At 40.8% G+C, this 19,507-nt stretch overlaps 1 protein-coding gene across 3 annotated transcripts in view; it reads left to right on the top strand.

Moving 5' to 3' along the window:
• vps13b (vacuolar protein sorting 13 homolog B) overlaps positions 1–19,507 on the top strand; it is a 313,875-nt gene that overhangs the window by 84,093 nt on the left and 210,275 nt on the right. For all 3 annotated transcript variants that reach the window (XR_004021152.1, XM_030749245.1, XM_030749244.1), the window contains exons 18-19: positions 737–871; positions 1,894–2,073. Coding sequence is in view for 2 of the 3 variants with exons in the window: in XM_030749245.1 (XP_030605105.1) it covers positions 737–871; positions 1,894–2,073 (315 nt within the window). In the remaining variant the exon portion in view is untranslated. The remainder of the gene's footprint in view (positions 1–736; positions 872–1,893; positions 2,074–19,507) is intronic.

Here is a 19,507-nt window from a genome sequence, read left to right as displayed (position 1 = left end):
GCAAGTATGTAATTCCTTGCCACATTGCAAACAGTTTCATTTTGGAAAGATGGAAGACAGGAGGTTCTTCCACACTAGGCTGCCATTAAGAGAAGTGATCGCAGAGTGAAGAACACTCGAGGCTCCTGTGATGTAATGCTGGTGTGAGGTGACACTAAGCTGAATACAGGCGTAACTATATTGGATATTGTTTTGGAAAGATATTATTGCTCATGGCAGTTTAATTTTATCTCTTTTATTATCCTTTTTAGGCATAACAGTATGGGTGTGATGTCAGACTGTTTTGTATCCAAAATGATGTAAATGTTTTTGCAGGAAGATTTATAAATCCATAGAAACAAAAATGCAGCTAAACAAAGATAACCCCTGTAGATTTTCACAGGTAGATGGAAAAAATTTAAAAACAGCTTAGTAAAACTAAGAAGATGGGTTTTCAGGTCTTAAGGTGTATCATGTATTTTAGAAAAATGCCCGACAAGTATTGTTTGGAGGATTGTTCACTGTAATATGCAAATGTATTTTAATTTAGATTATATGTCAGGTTAAAACAGAAGCGATCATAGGTTACTGTTGGAAACAGAGGACACCCTTTGTTGTCGATTTTGGTGTTTAACAGCACCTGGTTGGTCAAGAACAATTAAAGAGCAATCGAGTGTTTAACTAAGCCACAGAAGCGGTGCTTAAACCTGCTGGACTGCAGTTCATTTTCACTTTTTTTTTTTTTTTTTTTTATTAGGTGTGAAATATCCAGGCCCATCACTGACTCTCGAAGGCTCGGTCCAAAACCTGGAGCTGAAGTTCTGCAGCCGTGCGACGGTGAAATGTGCCTCGGGAACCGTGGGAGCTGTAAAAGTGTGCGCCAGGACCCCAGGTGTGTGCAGCTGTGCCCTGTTAAAACTTTACTGCCTGTGTAGGAGGGAAAGAGTGAGACAGACTAGACTCTTCTTTTACTTTCTTTAACTTATGCTTTTACACACTCCACTCTGTCTCTCTCCCTCTCATTTTCCTGCTCAATCTTTATGTTGATTTCTTTCCAGCTATGTGATTCAGTTGCTGTTTTCTCCTGGGGCGCTGTCATTGGGCTGTGGCCATGCCTTTGATGGCAAGGATGTTATTGGAGCTAGTGTCATAGCATATAGTTCACAAGGTCAAACTGCACATGATGTGGGTCAGATTAGTAGATCTATTGCAGCTGTCAATATAGAAATACAATGAAAACATGTGCAATTAATACCCTTATTTAAAAAATGACCATTTATTGGAGTGTCACAAAAGTATGCGCACATAAGGAGTTTGTTTTGAAGTAACTAAACCATCGCTGCATCAAAGGACAACGGATGAAAATCGGCATGGAGGGCAAAGTCTGGCTCATTAACACTTTTTCTTTTGGGCAAATAATATTAAAAATAAGTGAAAATGAAATGAAAGATGGCTATATAGGTGGATAGAACTGTTTTTGTCAACACAGAGATTACTGTACTGTACATGTTCATTGTATTTGGTTGGTCAGTTTTAAGTTTTTGTTTGTTTCTCTCCACAGATTACAGTTACAGTTTTGACATTTATGACATGATGTCATTTGGTTATCTTATTTTGTTTTGAATACTTCACCTTACATAGCTAATTCACAATTAAGTCTTTTGTCTTCTATATAGCAACAGAAAAGTGCTGTTGCAGTCACTTCAAGTTGAATCACAAGGTGGTTCCAATATAGAGCTGTTTGTAATACATGAAACATTCAACACAAGCATTTCGTGTTATTTTATGTATACATTTGGTCACTTATTTAAGGAATACTTTGAATTACTATATTATGAATTGGAATCACTGTAGCTAGATGTGGGGAAGTGGGTAATTTTTTAAAATATTACAAATGATTTTCTTGTCTCTCAGGTTCAGGAGAGGGAGTGAAGGAGAAGCTGGTTCCTCTGATTCAGGGTCCATCTGACACTAAAGAACTACATATGAGCCGCTGGCTTAATGAGATTCGCAAGCCTGAATCTTTGCTGGCCCCTGACCTGCTGGCATTTTCTGTTCAGGTCCCTCAGCAAGGAGATGATTGCAGGAACTCAGGTATAAGGGTTTTAAATTTATGCATCACACTCTCCTCTCCTCTCCTCTCCTCTCCTCTCCTCTCCTCTCCTCTCCTCTCCTCTCCTCTCCTCTCCTCTCCTCTCCTCTCCTCTCCTCTCCTCTCCTATATTCATATATCATTTTTTTCGCTAATTTTCTGGTTGTGGTTTTGGGTTTTTGGGTTTGTTACAGGCACTGATTATATCTGCAGTATTGATGATCTAATGCAGGAGTCTCCATTTGTTTAGGCTGTCATATTTTCCTTCTTCTCATAATGTCATGCAGTGCCCCCTTTCAGTTATTTTTTTTTTTTTTAGTAAAGCTGATAAGTGTTTCCCACTCTGCTATCCTTCAGGCAGGGTTGGCAGCACTGCATCTCTTTTCAGGCAGCGCAAGTTCTCTAAACAACAGTTAGTCTCTGTCAGCACTGGGCTGAGCTGGCTAACAACAGCTAACCACTTGAGGATTGCTGTTGACGGCTGCTCTGATGTCAGGTTGCAGTTTTGATTGCATCCCTAGACCACAGATTATGTTTCCTGTGTCACTGTGAGGGTGTGTGGGTGCATGCATGTGCCTTTTGAGAGAGGGAGTGGGATTATTCAGCAGCCTTTCTAAAGGGAAAAAATTGCTAATCAAATTCCAACATTTTAAGTATTGTAGTGTTTGATTTACTAAGTTGGATATTTAGTGATTATCACATCTGTCTGTAGATGTAGCCAGGGATGCCCTCAAATTTACTGTATGACCTTCAGTGTTCCTAGAAACTGATACATCTGTAGTGTTTTCTTCTGTAATTGAGGCAGTGGATATTACTGTGTTATCAATAATCTGCATAACTTCAACTTAGAAAACTTTGTTCCCAAGAAAAACCGATACCCCTCAAAGTATGTGACAGTCTCCTCTATGTCATGGCCTTCAACTGCTCCCAGGTTTCTAAAAGCTCACAGTAGGGGCTTCGAGTACATTCTGGGCTCTTTTCCTGCATCTCTATCCCAGCCAAGATCAGATACAGGAGAAGCCTGGGGTGGCAATGTAAAATAATACACCTCGAGTATTTGTTTTCAGAGTTGTGTTCAGAGTCACAACTGTACATTACTTTTAATACTGGGCTATTGAGATTCATTGTGTGGCCTTGATTTGTGCAAACCGCCAACCCTGAATCATATCAGGCCTCAGGCCTTAAACATGTCAGCTCTGAGATGTGCACAGGGCTGGCCTCAGGTGGTTTAGACTGTGAGGAGAAGATACAGCTGTAGCTAAGGGTGTAGTGAAGTAAGGAGAAAAGTATTGTTTAGAGATGGTAGATTTGGGAGGTCATCCCTTACCAGGCATTCCATTGCTCTTTGAATTTCACTCACTCAGTTACTATCCCATTTCTAGTGAACTGAGTGCCAGGACGCTGTTATAAATTGCAAATGTAAAGCAGGGGAAAGCTTACATTTCTCAGAGAACTCATGGTTTGATTAATGTGACAGGCATTGAATATATTTCCTAAAAATTACAGTGACATAAAAGATGATTTTGAAATCAGTGTAATTTCTGACAAGACATTGTTCCATGTTTTACATACACGGTCACTCAGACATACAGTAGATAGATTCTTTTAGGAACTCTGGTAAACTCTATTTAGTCCACAGCCTCAAACCATTACTGTGATTTAGAGACCATATTATTTCAGCAAAGCATGGCTCATAAAGACAGTACATATTTTTGAATATTAAAACCTGATCTGAACACAAACCAGAAGACCAAAAGGAAGCAAAGAGAGTGGGAGAGGGAAAGGAGATGAAGGTAAAAGGAGGTGGGGGGGCTGACTCCCAGAAGTACTGAATATATCTCCAGCAGATGTGGAGCAGTGCAGGTCTGTACTACTTCTCATCACTGCTTTTCTTCGTTTTTTCTTTGTTTAGAGTGCTTTGTTTCATTTTTTTTTTTAAACCTGTCTGTATATCTCTATTGTCTCTTTTCAGACATGACATATTTAACAGTGCGGGCTTGATCAGTTTAATTGCTGTCGTTCAGAGTTAGGGCATGTTTGCACTCATATTCCTTACATGAATGTAAGTCACTCAAAACAACTGTGATTGCAATAACGCTCACCCTTTGATAAAGAACATCACGAAAATTGTGTGTGTGTGTGTGTGTGTGTGTGTGTGTGTGTGTGTGTGTGTGTGTGTGTGTGTGTGTACACGTTTACACGCTTTTCCTGCAGAGCGCTAGCAGAGATAGAGCTGTATCTTGCCCCTTTTTGTGCTTTTCAGACACAGATCAATCTCTTTTGGTATTTTCTAGTGGGCTTAGCGGCACGAAAAGATGCGCAAGAAACAAACTTTTGACCGTTTGGGTGGCTCTTCACTGATGTGGCTGCATGCCTTTAGACCTGTGCTGTCTTGTGTAATGGCCCAAGCCCTTTATGGAAGAGTGACTATCAGATGCCGTCAGATTAATAGAAAGGGGTAAGTTTGAAATTGGCTCCCACTTTCCGTTATTTTTCACAAAACTTTTTTTTCCTTCTTTTTCTATTATTCTTTTTCAGTTCAATTAAAAATAACTGGAACATTTCACTCTCCCTCTCGCTCTGTATGGATTGTCCCTAACATGCTGCTGAGGATAACACTTGTGCATCTGTGTGTGTGTGTGTGTGTGTGTGTGTGTGTGTGTGTGTGTGTGTGTGTGTGTGTGGGCACGCACACGTGTGCAAAGGCTTTTTTGGGTGTCGTCTACTTAAAGCTCTGTGTTTTGTATGGTGGTCAGGCTTACATCAAAGCCTTTGGTCAGCCCACATGTCCCATGTCCCTGCTGTCATCCAGAGGGTGACTAGGAGCCTGTTAGGGCAATGTTAATAGAATGATGGATGCAACGCCTCATTCAGCAAGAGATGAAAGGTGGTGTGGCACTGCTCTAAATAGGCTGGACACTTTGCTCCCACAGGGCTAGCTTCGAGGTTCAACATTTTGTGATCATGACATTCCTCAGTTGTTGGAGCACTTGGTCTTGGCATCAAACACACTTTATTCTTCCCATGTGGTTCTGTTGATTCCATTTACTGAATTCCTAAAGCGTGATCATTATACATTAAGCGAATGGCCAGGGTAGGGGACTAAGAGAAAAGCTGACTCCTTACACTATAAATATACTGAAAATCTTAACATGACCCACAATCAGTGTTTTTATTCTATTTCACTTCTGAATAGTTGCTTCTGTTTTTGTACGGATGCAGTGGAAAGCAGCTGTCTCCTCAGATCTCAAAGCATTATGTTTATTTAAAGAATAAGGGAGGTGAAGTGTATAAATATATATACTGCTTGCACATACGTATACCTTAATTTGTATTCGCATGTTTCTGTGTATTTGATTGACTGCAGTTGATTATAAGTTGAGAGAAGCCTTGCTTATGATATTTTGCCTCTGGTTATGTATGAGTGATCTCTGTGTTGTCTCATTTCTTAGAGCTTGTGACAGGCTCTGGAATTCACCAGCACTTTCCTTATAGATCCTTTAATATATCCCAGAAGCCATTTCCTCAATACCATGCACTTTCTATGTTTTTTTCCAGAGCTCAGAAAGACCCATATCTCCAGGGGGAATGTTGGGAAATGTTCATTTTCAGTGTTAAAGGAAAGATAAATTGGTTGTTTTGATATTTTATTTTATTTGATTCTGTAGTCCAGTATTTTAATGGAAGCTTTGACACATTTTAATTGTCTCTTTCTTTCTCTCACTCCCTATAACTCTTTCATACAAAGTTAATCTAAGGAGATGAGTAGCTTTTAAATATGGCCAGTGACATCTGTTTTCTGTCGAATTGTTTACCAGTGAACTAAAACAAAATTCCAATTTACTTAGAAAATGAAGAGGGTGGGTTGGGTGGGTTGGGTGGCTAGGGTTGGTGGTTGGAGGGGAGTCCCTGTACACTTGTAGAACTCCTGCAGATTGGGAATAATGTGTTTTTATTTAATGGAGCTGAGGTTGGAACATTCTAATAAATTAAGCACAATTAAAGGCGTGGGTTTTTTACGCAGAAGAACTAAGCAGCTCTGCTTTGAAATGTCCTCTTTTATGGATCCAGAAGGTCGAGTAATTTTATATCTTGCCATTAACCCTTTGCATTACAACATGACAGTCCCACAGGATTTCTCCTAGTTGTCTCCTAGTCTCCTAGTTCGTCAGCCCAGATAGGCAGGATATCTTTTTCATGCCCTTTTCTTCTAAAAGAAACAAATTTGATCCATTTTTCCAGTATTATGCCATGTGGATAATAAAATATCAATGCCACTATTCAGTGATATGAAAAAAACAAACAAAGTGGAGTGATGGATAAGAAATAGACGCATGCAAGGCTGCAAGAAGAGTCAGACTTGTGGAGTTAGTGAAGTAGCTGCTTTTAAGTCACAGCAGACAGCAATCCAGGTTGGCAGATGGGATCAGAAGGGCACAGGTTTGTCTTCCACATGGGCCTAGTTGAGAGCCAGGGACATGTCATCATTCACCAGCACACATCAGGGATGGATGCCTCTGGAATTAGATCTATAAATTATTTTTGAATTTAATCAGAGTAGAGCACTGCCTTAAGAATGACTAGGACCAGAAATCCTTGGCCATGTCATTCACAGTAACCTCCAGTGCTACTCTGAGTGTAAATTATCACTGGTACTCAAGAGACAGCTTGATCATTTTGATCCCTGGACAGTGGCTGGCTGGCTGACTATCCGTTTTTGGCTGAGTCTTGGGTCTGTCATTGCTGATGGATGGGAAAGACTAAGGGGGCCTTGGATGGGGCCAGTGTGCAGGAGTAAAGGGCTAGAGGGCGTGTGAGGAGCTGGGGTTAATGCTGAACCTTGGGGCAAGCAGCAGCCTGCAGGTGTCCCCCCCCCACCCCAAACACACACACACCCTTTACCACTGTGATTTCACCAGAGGAGGAGGGACCAATGGCTTAAGTGAGTTTTATGATTGTAAAAAAAGAAAGAGAGAGAGAGAGCGCGAGTGAGGGATAGCATGTGTTTTCCCCAGGCACGCCAGCAGCTGCGAGACAATGATTTATGCTTTTCTCAGAACTCTGGGATCTCAAAATGTTACATTTAATCAAGCACACTGAGAGCAGAGCAAATGTTAAAGATGTTCCCTATAAAGCCCTTCAGTTTTGATCTCTTTACCATACCATGGGAGCAGGGGGAATGGGGGAACAAAGTGATCTTTAATCTCAATTTTAACATATTGGAGGGAATTATGAAAGCTACATGGAATTAATCCTGTGAGAATTCCCAAGGTGCTGTAATACTGAACATACTTAGTTCCCTAATAGTTATTAAAGCTGTTTTGTCCTCAATTATGGTTTTTAAGTTAGACAAATGGAGGGAAGAAACTGCTTCAGAGTGCTGATGCTGAATCAAGTCTATACTTAATGACTGAACATATTCATTATATAGTTATTATAGTAAAATGGTCACTACCTAGACATTGCATGGATTGTTACTTGTTAATATGGTGACATTTCATGCAACCCTGTATACGAGTGTTAGCGTGTGTTTGTGTTCATTTGTGTAAGTGTCGTGAGAGGCCTGTCCACAGCAGTCAGAAACAGGTGGGATCCTACAGTACTTTGAGCCTGTAGAACCAAAGACTAATGAGAGCAGGTGGCACTGAAGCACCACCTGACTTTGATCTGACTCTTTTACTCAAACACATGCGTGCATGCCATTACACTCACTGGTCAGTGCATGCACAAGTATGCATATACAGAGAAACCACTACACATGCTCTGTTTGCCTCTTTACTTAATTGATAGTCTTTGAATGGGTTGCACTGACACTGTAGATGGGGTGTGAACTGAAGTGGGATCTCCCTTGGTAGCCTCCTCCATTACAATCTTTCAAAGGCCTGCCGTACTTTCATATGTCCATCTATCATGCGCTTTTCCCCTCCTTTGCATGTGTTCACTCACTCCATAGAGTGTTAAATCAACAGTCTGGCTTTGTTTCAGGCAGAAACTTGATGGCTTTAAGCTGCTGCCTGAACTTTTTCTGGCTGATAGATCTACAGTAGACAAAATGGTACTAAAAATAAATTTATTGTAAATGCTTGAGAGAAACCCCAAAAAACAATTTATTAAGCAAATCTTGTAAATGAAGTGAGCGGCTCTGTAGCTGCTGGGATCTGATCAAAATTTCATAAGAGGTGGCTTACAAATGAAGAGACCAATAGAAGCTTCAGATAATGTCTGGGAGTATGCATTCATGCATTTCTATAGAGAGTATGAGAACAGGTCTTAAATACTGATGTGGCCTCTCGAGGCTTTGCCACATACAAATTAAAATGGGTCTTGACATTCAGTTTTAGAATTAAGTGCATGAAACTAGACCAAAGCAAGTTATTCCAAGTGTTTGTTTGTTTAAGCACCCTGTAACTTCCTCAACAGTCTTTCATCTCCAAGACAACTGCTCTCATAATGTCTTGTTAGTCATTGCGTATGTATGAAGCAGAGCAGGTAATGTGGAGATTAGACCTGAGAGAACCTACTCAGAAATGGCTGGTGAGGTCAATCACAGCCCATTACTGGAGCTGTTCATCTGTGAAGTGTTGGGCTATTTAGGCCAATCTCACAGTTCTTAAAGCCTGGCTGGAGGGTGAGGCAGAGGGACGAACATAGAGATTGGGCACAAAGAGATGAGGGCTGAGGCTAGAGATGGGGTAGTGTTGGAGTGTGGCTGAAGTTAAAGCTGCTAGTGCTAGCCTCCACTCTAATGATATCACAGATCTCATTTGACCACTTGGCACAGACTGTTTTTTACAGGTTTTCTTCAGGATTCAAAATGGACAGATGCTGGGGATTGTGTGTACACCAGCTAATAAATGAGTGCAAATGACATGTCAAAACTCTCAGGAGAAGTTTGTCTCAATAACAGTAAAGTAATAGAATTCACTTAAAAGCTAATAGAATAAAGGTAAGCTTAGACATAGCATGGCTGGCATTACACAGATAACATCACAACAGATGATAACATTAATCAATCGTGATAATGGTTAGTAATGCTCTGTCTAGGAGAGGGCAGTTGCAGAAATCTAGGACTAAGTGCATCTTAGGGGATAAGCGTGATCAGACTAGAGGCTTCTCTGGAGTTTGCTGTCAACATGAGGCAGCATGCTGGTTTACAAGTGAGTCAAGATTTAGCCTTTAAGTGAGAAGAGAGGTCATTATGGGTCACTACTGTTTTACCTCTGGAAGTTGTTGTCTAGGTAGGGTAGGGTCAAACGGAAAGAGAATGGTAATTAGCCTTTTTCACCATGTGAAAATGGAGCCCGTATTACCTAATCAGTCTCATTAAGGTGATCTCTGTAAAGGCGTAATGACTGACTGCAATGGCTGTGAATGGAGTTCTTATCACGTTAATGTGAATGTCAGCTGAAAAGTCTATAGCAGTTACAAATACACATGAGCACAAGACAGAAATCTAACGTGAAATAATGTTTCTGCACTACTTTGAACTTTATCTGTAATGCTTAACTTTGTCTTAAAATAGCTCCTTGTGACTGTGACTATATGTTTAGGGTTACAGAATGAACGTGGGCCCTCCTTTTAAGGTATTTTATCTTAAGTGCCTGAAGGTTTTGCACAATATTACAGGTGAGTGTTTCACGTCCGGATTGTTAGGTTAACTGTGGGCAGCCACACTGAAATAGCAAAAGAGCAAAAGCAACGCAAATCTCTTCTGTAAAGCAGAGCTGAACTTGTGAAGGCATCCCAATGCTAGCGCATCCTTTTTTGAGAACGCTAACAGGTCAGTAGCCTAGTTTTAGTATGGAACGACAGAATAGCAGCATTTAGTGTTGAGCTTTTTGTTCTTATTCAGCCTAAGTCAATACATGAAGAAATTCAATTTCCCGCATTTTTCCTTGCATTTCTCACCTTCCTGCATGAGGGAAGATGAGATGCTTTCTGCCCTGCAGCTGCAACATGGTGATTTAGCTTGTCAGCTACTGGGTGTAATGTAATTCCTGGGGCACCCTGACTCATTTAACCACTAAAGTACATTTATTTTTGTGGTTTGCCACCCCCCCCCCCCCCCCCCCCCCCCCCAAAAAAAAAAAAAAAAACACACACACACACACACACACACACACACACACACACACACACACACACACAGACTTTTATATTTTCTTATTGAGTTATTACAGCAACAGTTTCATGCATGGGATGGGAGACCTTGTCCAACATCACTGATGGACAAGGTCTCCCATCCCATGCATGAAACTGTTGCTGAGCTGGAAAGCTCCTACAGTGACAGACTGCTGCATCCTAAATGCACAAAGGAGCGTTACCGCAGATCCTTCCTCCCAGCAGCTGTAAGACTTTATAACCATCACTGCTCCCAACAAAAACCACAATAGCCTACACAATGTAGGATAATATATAATATACTGTAAATAGTCCGGCCTGTTAAGGTTCAACACACAGGCACATCATGTACATTGTATATAGTGTTATTATTAGTAGTATTAAGGTTAATATTGTTTGTTGATTTTATATATATTCTTTTCTTAATAGTGTGAATTATTATATCTTTATTTATATTTATAATAACTGCGGCTGCTGTTACACCCAAATTTCCCCTCTGTGGGACAATAAAGGCTGTTTCTTCTTCTACAACAAGTATTGGGGCAGATAGGCAGAGAGTACAAAAAAACCCCAACAAGCCCGAAGTACTTTGCCAAGGAAAGGTGTTTAGATTAGTATTTGCTGTTTATGAAGGCAGAAAAACACAGTACATGAAGTTAATAGGGCATGATGACTGCAAACTCTGCTTCATTGTGTTGCATACAAGCTGTTTACACTTTATTCAGCTCTGGACTGAGTAGCTAGGATGGAGGAGGTCAATTTACTTAACCTTATCTAATTGAATGTTGTCACTGGATCAAAGGTCACAACATTCCACACAGTCAGATCAAACATCACACAGCACAATCACAACAATTGGCTACCCTGGATCACTTAATCAGGGGCTTGAAGTTTTATTCTCACAAATTAGAGGGGATAATGTCCAGACTGACTGTGGAGGGCCAGAACACTGTCTTTAGTTATGCACATTTGGATTAGTTAGATTTAATTGTACTGGTGCTAACAGTGTTTCCTCAACTTTCAAGCTAAAATTCAAAATGCACGTACCATAGGTTGCATAAGAATTAACAAAGTTGGTAAAGTTTCAGTTAGATTAAGGTATTGTTTAATTCATCTAAAAAACGAAAACTCTTCTGTTTATGTCAGAAATGATATTTTCTATACCTTCTGATGCTTCATGATAAACTGTACAGATGTACTGATGTGACAGGCTGTAGTTTAGCAGATGCCCTATGAAAAGAGAATTTCTTTCTCTTTGCTGACAGAGACAAACATCAATTTGCAGTGGCTCCCTGATCATCACACCACTCCATTTATCAGCGTCACTGTCTGTCTGTGAGCCATGCTTCTGTCTTTCATCTCTCATTATTGCTGTTCCAGCAAGTGAGATCAACCACTACCTCCTCACATTATTAGAGGCTGGTTACTGATTCATACTCTGCCAGTCCTAAAGTCACATACAGGCTAACCAGAGTTCAGACAGATGCTGAATAGGCAGAGCAGAGTGAGCTGGCTGGAGTTCTGTATCAGTAGCCAAACCAATATGTGTCTCACCGCTTGAGTGCCCATCAGAAAACACGTGGTGGTCGTGGGAAGGGGATGAGAGCCCATTAGCTTCTACACAGCTCAGCTGCCGCGGCACACCTCCTCCCTCGTACCAAGCCCTCTCCTCACCTCTTCTCTCATTCCCCCAACGCTGCACTCCTCCGCCTCCACTCCCCTATTTTATGTGCGCCGCACAAATTTTCCCAGGCTATGCTGCTGTCCAAATGAGTCTGTGTGCACACAGTGCGCAAAGCTTAACCACACAGAACCATAGCAGCATCAGCTCTTCCAAGGCATACAAGGTAAATTTAAAATCAGCGCACAAGGTACAGTCTCGCATGAGGCAGCAGTCGTGATTACGAATAAAGGGTTGAAAGGAAAGCGGTGTATAGGGTTAAGAAGGGGTAGGAGCTCATGTTCTTTGAAATTTCTTTGATGCTGATGTGGACATTATTACCGGAGAACTATGTTAGATGTAAGCAATTAAGCTAATAGTTGCGATAGGGTTCTGGGTGGGACAACGGTGGCAGTGAGAGGCATTTCTCACAACTCTCTCAGAATAAAAAGGCAAAGTAATTAACAGAATCAGTCGTTAGGAACCAGACCGGGGGGGGGGGGGGGGGGGGGTGAGCGAGGCTCAGTCAGGAATGGAATGTGACACACACACACACACACACACACACACACACACACACACACACACACACACAACCTTCACTAATATTGAATTCTCCCATATAACTGGCTTATGCTTAAACACACACACTCATTCACACAAACAGAACGATCTCAATAGTACCAATTACAAGGATTTTTGAGTTTCTTTGAGGCTGATTTTTGTCCAGAAACACTGTTGGCAAAGAATGCATTTCAGCATCATCTGTTAGAGAGCAATAGAAGAACAAGTCAAAAACTTGGACTCTGCAAGGTTTTGTTTGCCACATATCCTGGTCTGTTGTTCAAAGCATATTTCTTTCTGTCACTGAAAACCATTGTGATTTGTTTCAAGAATGAAAAATGGCTTCCCGGTCTTTACTGTATCGTCACGTATTTATCTCCTTAGAGTTCTGCAGTTCTTCTTGTTTTGTATATAGAACTCTCGTTTGTCTTCAGAGTCCCCCCCACAGACCACACAGGAACATCATTGGCGTCATTTCCCATAAAAGAACCAAGAGTCATGCTGAGATGACTAAGTATATGCAGGTTTGACCAGCTCACTACAGCAGAATGATTGGCAGCTGAAATTATTTAAAGATTTAAAGCTGCAGTCTGTAATGTTCAGCACCTTCCAACTGCATAAAAGATGACAAAAGCACGTTTTAGTGTTTTTACTAGTGGTTACACTTGACCAGCTGTGTATGTCACCAGAGTTTCTTTGTTAGTAGCTTTTTCTCCAAGAGACTATTAGTGATTTTATTGCAAATTTTGTGTTTGATACAGCCACACTCAGCAGAAACATCAAAGTAGCATAGTAGTGTAGAGGCCATCAGTAAGTAACTAAAACTGATTTTTTTTAATGGGGCATTTCCATTAAAACTTTATTTATTTATTTATTTTTCCTCTGAGGCAGGTGTACTTCTTCAGTCCTTTGTAATGGGAGCGCCACATTTTTACAAGATAAAAATGCCAGCAGCGTTAAGAGATGCTGAGGAGCCTGCTGTGCCCTGTGATGTTTTTTTGTTTGTTTGTTTGTTTTTGTTGTTGCTCTTGTCACTGTCACTTTTTAGTCAGCTGTCTGATTACAGTGGAGAAAGGGTAGGACAAACACTACAACAATCACATCCTAACATTAATAGATGAGAAGTTGATCCCACAGGTCTCTGTGTATTTGTGACTCCACCAAGCCACCGCAATATTGATATGAAAACTATTACAAATGTTTTATTTGCTCTGGGTCTACTGGTTAAGCAGTAAGGTAGAATCTTGCACTTGCAACATGTCTTCTGTGCATATTTTGTGTGATAGTGTCATAATAAAAAGCTAATAAAACCACTGCACTTCCAAAGAGTTCTCAAGTGTTCTCAGGTGGCTTTTTTTTAAGAGCGTCTGGCATTTTCAGCTGGCAAAACATGATTTAAGTATACACGCCCCCTCAATAATGGGCAAACACCTTGTAACTGTTTGACCTCACGCTACACTATATTATAATGGTTAGAGGGAGTATGTGCTAAGTATGGTTTATATCAAGTGACCCATGCTGTCTACTTCAGACCTGGGACAGCTGGATCAGCCACTGATTGATCTGTGTCTTTTCTTTTCTCTTTTTTTGTTTGCATTTGTTATGTTTCTTCTCTGTCTTTTCCTATCTCAATCGTACACACGGAGACATATGACCTTAGTAAGAGGAGAAAATACTTGGTGTTACTTGTTAAAGCTTTGAGGGGTTCGGTGCTCAGGCAAATCGCTGACACCTGTTGTGAGAAAGTATTCTAAAAGTTTGATCTCTCTCCAGTTCCTTTAAAAAAAAAAAAAAAATGTTCCTGAATGTCAGTCTGGAAAAACAGTTTGCACTCTTATTTCCACGCTTAATCAATATCACATCTTCCCCACACTAGGTTTAACACTTCAACTTTGAGTGTGGCTTTTGGGATCAGTCATAAACATTTCTAAATTGGTTCGACAGCATGACTCAGAAACTAGTTCTGACAGAGCATAAATCAGCTCCTATTGTGCTCTTCTGCACACAAACACAGACCAGTTCCAGATCCCTGTTGTGGCTTTCTCCACTGTTTAGCCCCCTTGTCTCCATCACTCTCTCTGGCCTTTACCCTCTCTCACTCTGTGGCTTTTTTCCTCTTTTCTGTCATTCACCCATATGCTCTTCTTTTCCTGGTCCCAGATTTTACCACCAGCCCCAAAGCCTACAATGTGCTCTGCCCCACTTAACCTTTGTTCAATTGCCTGCCAGGTTGGGCAGGAATGTTAATGGAAGCTGTCAATGGGAACTGATTTAAAAGGTTACTGGGAGCTCCAAACAGAGCAGCATCTAGTGACACAGACTCTGGCCCAGTGAGAGTTATGGTCTCTTGGGTGAAGAGAGCATCCTCCTCCCTTTGCCCCTCAGCCTCTCCTGGTAACTTGAGCCTTATTGTTTCTGAAGGCCATGCAAGGCCTTGTGACTGGTCATCTCCAGCTCAACTAAACTTTTATTGCCAGTTGTCATTCTGACTCTGAGCACCTATTAATTTTCTCCTCTGTGCCTGTTTTTCCCATCTTTATTATATAATGTAGCTTAGAGACAGGCCCAAACATGTCCAGTCATGACCTTAATTTCCTCACTTCTATGCTGATGACAGCTGATTTTCCATGACTTTCTTATGTTTATCTTCTTTAGCTGTTTGCTGAATCTATATATAAAACTGTGTTTCAGATATATTTATCACTCCTTACTATCAGCATTTTTGGGTTTTAATGGCCTTTGCGTCTCTCCATTGTCAGGAGTTGTCATTTTTCATGACTCATCTGCACTTTTTTGCCTTCTACATCTATGCGAGATAGAAAAAGAGGGACAGAGTTAGAGAGAGAGAGAGTGAAATGGAGACATACCATACTGGCAACACACTCATTACCAAAATTAATAAGGAAAACAATTTACCACGAAATATGATCTAGTGTTTTGAAAGCTGTGGCTAATGTGAAGCTGTGCCCATGACGTGTGTAATAGCTTAATCAGCTTTCAGCATAAACTGTCTAAGCTGGAGGCCTGACACCCAGCCTACAGTCTTCATCTTTGCTTTTGTGAGCCTGAACTCTCACAGGGTTGCTCCAGGGGTTTCAAGCCTCAGAGTCTTGTTTCACTTCCAGAGAAGCCCTTACTCTTCTTCTGTACTTGTATATGTTTACCTAAATATAAGCATGTTGATGTCCTGTGTGAAGTATTGGCTGTTTTGGTATCAACATTTTGATATTGTTTCTTCTCCATTCTGTCCTGCTGCCAGTAAAAAGTAGCTGAATTAGGAAGCACACTGCCTAGTTACTAAAAGGCAGCTTATTTATCTGACTGAAGGCATTTTGAATACAGTGGTTTGCATTTAAAACTCTGTTCTATTGTCTGTTTTTACCTGTGTACACATGTAGACTTGGAAGTGTGTAGATGTTTGTAGATTTAAAGGTTCTCCTCTCATTCTCTTCAACCTGCTACTAGTTTTAGTGATATTTTTACATATTTTCTGCATTACAGTACTGTAGAATTTTTTCATGAACTGAAGCATTACTTAAGAAAACCCTACATTTTTTCTGCAATTTTGGAGCTCATGGAGATCACATCTCATGAATCCACAGCCTCATGAAATGTTGACACAACATTAGTGATATCAAAACAATAAAGAGAGGTAGAATGATAATGGATGAGTGTGTTTGAGCAGAGAAGGGGGAGAGGGGGTTGTGACAGATAACATGAGCAGAGGATGTGAAGACTGCTGATTGACTGCCGAATGAGTCTGCTCTGTTTTAAAGTGTCACTGTGAGGCCTGGATTTTGGACAGGCAGAAGATCTCTGTCCAGGTGCAGACACTAAATTCAGCCTGCTTCTCCACACACAGGGAGATGGATGACTTGGCTACATGTGTGGTGCTCTGCGTGCAGTAGGCCAGAATTCATGGGGGCTTGTTACCACATACAGAAAATTGGATATGACTATGTGCTTATTAAAGACAGGAAATAAAATCAGGCATTTATTTTTCAGCAAGTAATATCTAAGAGGTATGGGTAATACCCTGGAAATCATAAATCAGTATTTCTGATAAACAAATCAAATGGTTGTTGAAAATCATAAGAATTCTGCTGGCTTGTTGTGATCCACAATGGTATCACATGGTATTTTATCCACTTGTAAGTTTTGGTCAAATGCTGCCTTTCCTCAAATAGTGATTGTGTTTTTTATTTACTTCAGTGGGAACCTTTATTTTAAATGTTGTGTGATAAGTGAAATTGGTGCTGTGAGCATGATCTCTTGACAGAGACCAGCGCGATTGCTTGAAATTGCCTTTGCCGGTCTTGGTTTTAACAGGCAGAGCACTTGAAGCTGATCTATATATGCTAACACAGGGACTGTTATCAACCCAGCAAATGGTGTCACAGCTAACCTAATGTGGACGTAAAAAAACACAAAATTAGCAACTGACCATAAAAAATAATGGACCAAATATAAAAAAACAACTCGTTATGACAGAACATGCTTTTCATTTTAGACAAAATTCTTAAGATTTGTTATTTCAGACCCGAACCCTAATATGGCCACTATGAGTGTTACAAACTCAACACTTCATGCAGCCTTTTGAAATTAAAAGCCCTCAAAGTTTAGTGGCCAGAAACACTGTATTTCTTAGGACGGTATTGTTTTATTGCAGGCATTTGCAACAAAAGCTGGATGGGGGTGTGTTTCGCCTGGCCTGTATTTGGGGATAACCCTTATTTGTTCATGTTAAACATGTGTAAGGCTGCTGCCAGAGGGCCTTTAAATTGACTACTTGTTTTTATTTTCAGGAATACAGCACAGTTTGAAGATTTTAAGAGAAATGTAAAAACTTTTGGATTTGTTGGAAATCTATTTGGTGGCCTAACCGTTAGTTGACCCCAAGCTTGGTCACTATTACACTGCAACATGAATCAGAAATATTACCCTCTTTCAGTATAAGTTATAGGCCTTTTCTCCTTTATTCTGGCTATATCAACACATTGATCTAATTCTCATTTTCCCTCTGATTAATTGCCACGCTTTGTGACTGCACCATTGTCCTCCTGGTGCACTTTGCATATTTTTCACATGCTGTCACTTTACCCCTTGTTACAAATCATTAAAATTCAAAAGGAAAAAGTCTTTTATCTGTGTAGACATGTGCAAATGCTGAGTGTTGTGGTGAAAATCTGCACAAAACCATTGTACTTTGGTGAGTGTGTGTGTGTTTTTTTTCTTACACAAGTGGGTGTACAGATTTGTAATCTTTTTTGTTGTAGAGCTTGGTGGCTTTGTTATGTTCTCCAACATTACAGGATCATTAAATCACTCTCACCCTTTCTCCTCCATCTGTATCTGACTGACAGAGGCCCTGCCTTTATTAGACAGGCTCTAAACGGACAAGGCATGAAAGTGACGTGTGACTAACCTAAAAGGGTGGAAGATCCTTATAGTGAACTCATAAACCAGGCTAATCTGTAAACCCTGTGATGGCCAACACTCTCCCACCACCTCTGCAATCGTCAAAGTGTTGGCAACGATATTTCAGTGCCGCTGCTTCTGGATCCCACTTAGCCTCTAAGCCAGTCAGCCAGTCGCCCTGTCAGTCCAATCTGCCCAGTCCGTCAGTTCTGTTTAAGAGTCTCTTTAATGCCTGTTGATTAAGGTGTCAAAGGTCATACCAGTCCACATCGTGTGTGTGTGTGTGTGTGTGTGTGTGTGTGTGTGTGTGTGTGTGTGTGTGTGTGTGTGTGTGTGTCTCTTTGTGTTGGGGGACAGTGTGATAAGAAGCAGATGGGGGGAGGTTCACCGAAGGGACCTTCTCAGATCACATGGTGGATTTTTGATTTAGTCGAAGTGTAGAGTTGCATGAAGTGTTGCATCTAGTCCTACTAATACTTTTTTACAGTGTGCTGCAATCCACTCCTGTATCCATGTGTCAGATTTCGTTCTTAGGTTATTACCTGAGTTTACTTACTACACCTACACTAGCCATAAAAGAAGCTTTATCTAGTTAAAAAACTATGTGCACAGTATATTGCTTCTGCTTGGTGGATATGACTTTGTTGAATAATGAACAATATTCATTTTGTATTGGGTATATCCAGCTATGACAGACAACTTTGTACTTACAGAAATCATGAAAAGAATTGATGTGTGCTGTCAGATGGCCACGATATTCTTTAAGGAACCTCATTTTTGAAATGCTGTTTTAGTTACAGTAGCAGTTGGGCCTCCACATCATTCATTTCAGCTCATTTCTGGCACGGCACAGTTCAGTAACGTCCACTTCTCTTGTCTTGTAACCCTCTAACCTCTGACAGTCCATCATTCCAACCCCCTGCTGTGGCTCGCTTACACTGCTGTTCACACCTCTCTTATCAGCCACCAGTGCTTTTCTGCTATCAGAAACCTTTGCTGGAGCTTCCTCTGCAGCCGCAGGGAAACCAAAGCAGCCAGAAAGACTTGAGCCAGTGATATAAATTGTTTAAGAAAGAGGCTACTTCAAAAATCAACTCATCTTTGGTCTCCTAACATTATCAATTTGTAGTAATGTTAGTGTTCATTAGTTCTTAGGTGGTCAGTGCATGCATTGATCTCTCATTTCTGAATTTTAGGGTTTTAGTGATCTGTTTTCTTACCTAAATCCAGTGTAATTTAATGTAATCTAATGTAATCTAATGTAATCTAGGGATCTGAGGTGAGCTGCCCTTGAAAAAAAGAAGATGCCTTATCCTGACAGTCAACAGATCCACTGAGCTGGTGCCTTCACAATAGGTGGTAGGATGAACCTGTGGACACAAAGTAGTCTGACAGAGAGCTACTGGGGTGTGAGAGATGTAGAGGAGCTTTTCAGAGGCGTGGGTAAGTCCCCTGCACTTATCTCAGTGTGAACAAGGGGTCATCCTTGCCAGGGGAGGGAAGGAGCAGCGGGGTGCTGGAGACGGTTGTTGGACAGACAGTGGTTAGATAGTCTCACTCCATTGCCATCGCTTCATTACATACCATTTAAAGCTTCTTCTAAACTCATCCATAGTAAGTACAACTGTGTGACCATTTTAACAAATTCAGTTCAATTTCAGTGAGCTTCTTAT

Source organism: Archocentrus centrarchus, chromosome 16 (genome assembly GCF_007364275.1).
Source record: "Archocentrus centrarchus isolate MPI-CPG fArcCen1 chromosome 16, fArcCen1, whole genome shotgun sequence".
Lineage (NCBI taxonomy): Eukaryota > Metazoa > Chordata > Actinopteri > Cichliformes > Cichlidae > Archocentrus > Archocentrus centrarchus.
This window is presented reverse-complemented; position numbering and strand designations above follow the sequence as displayed.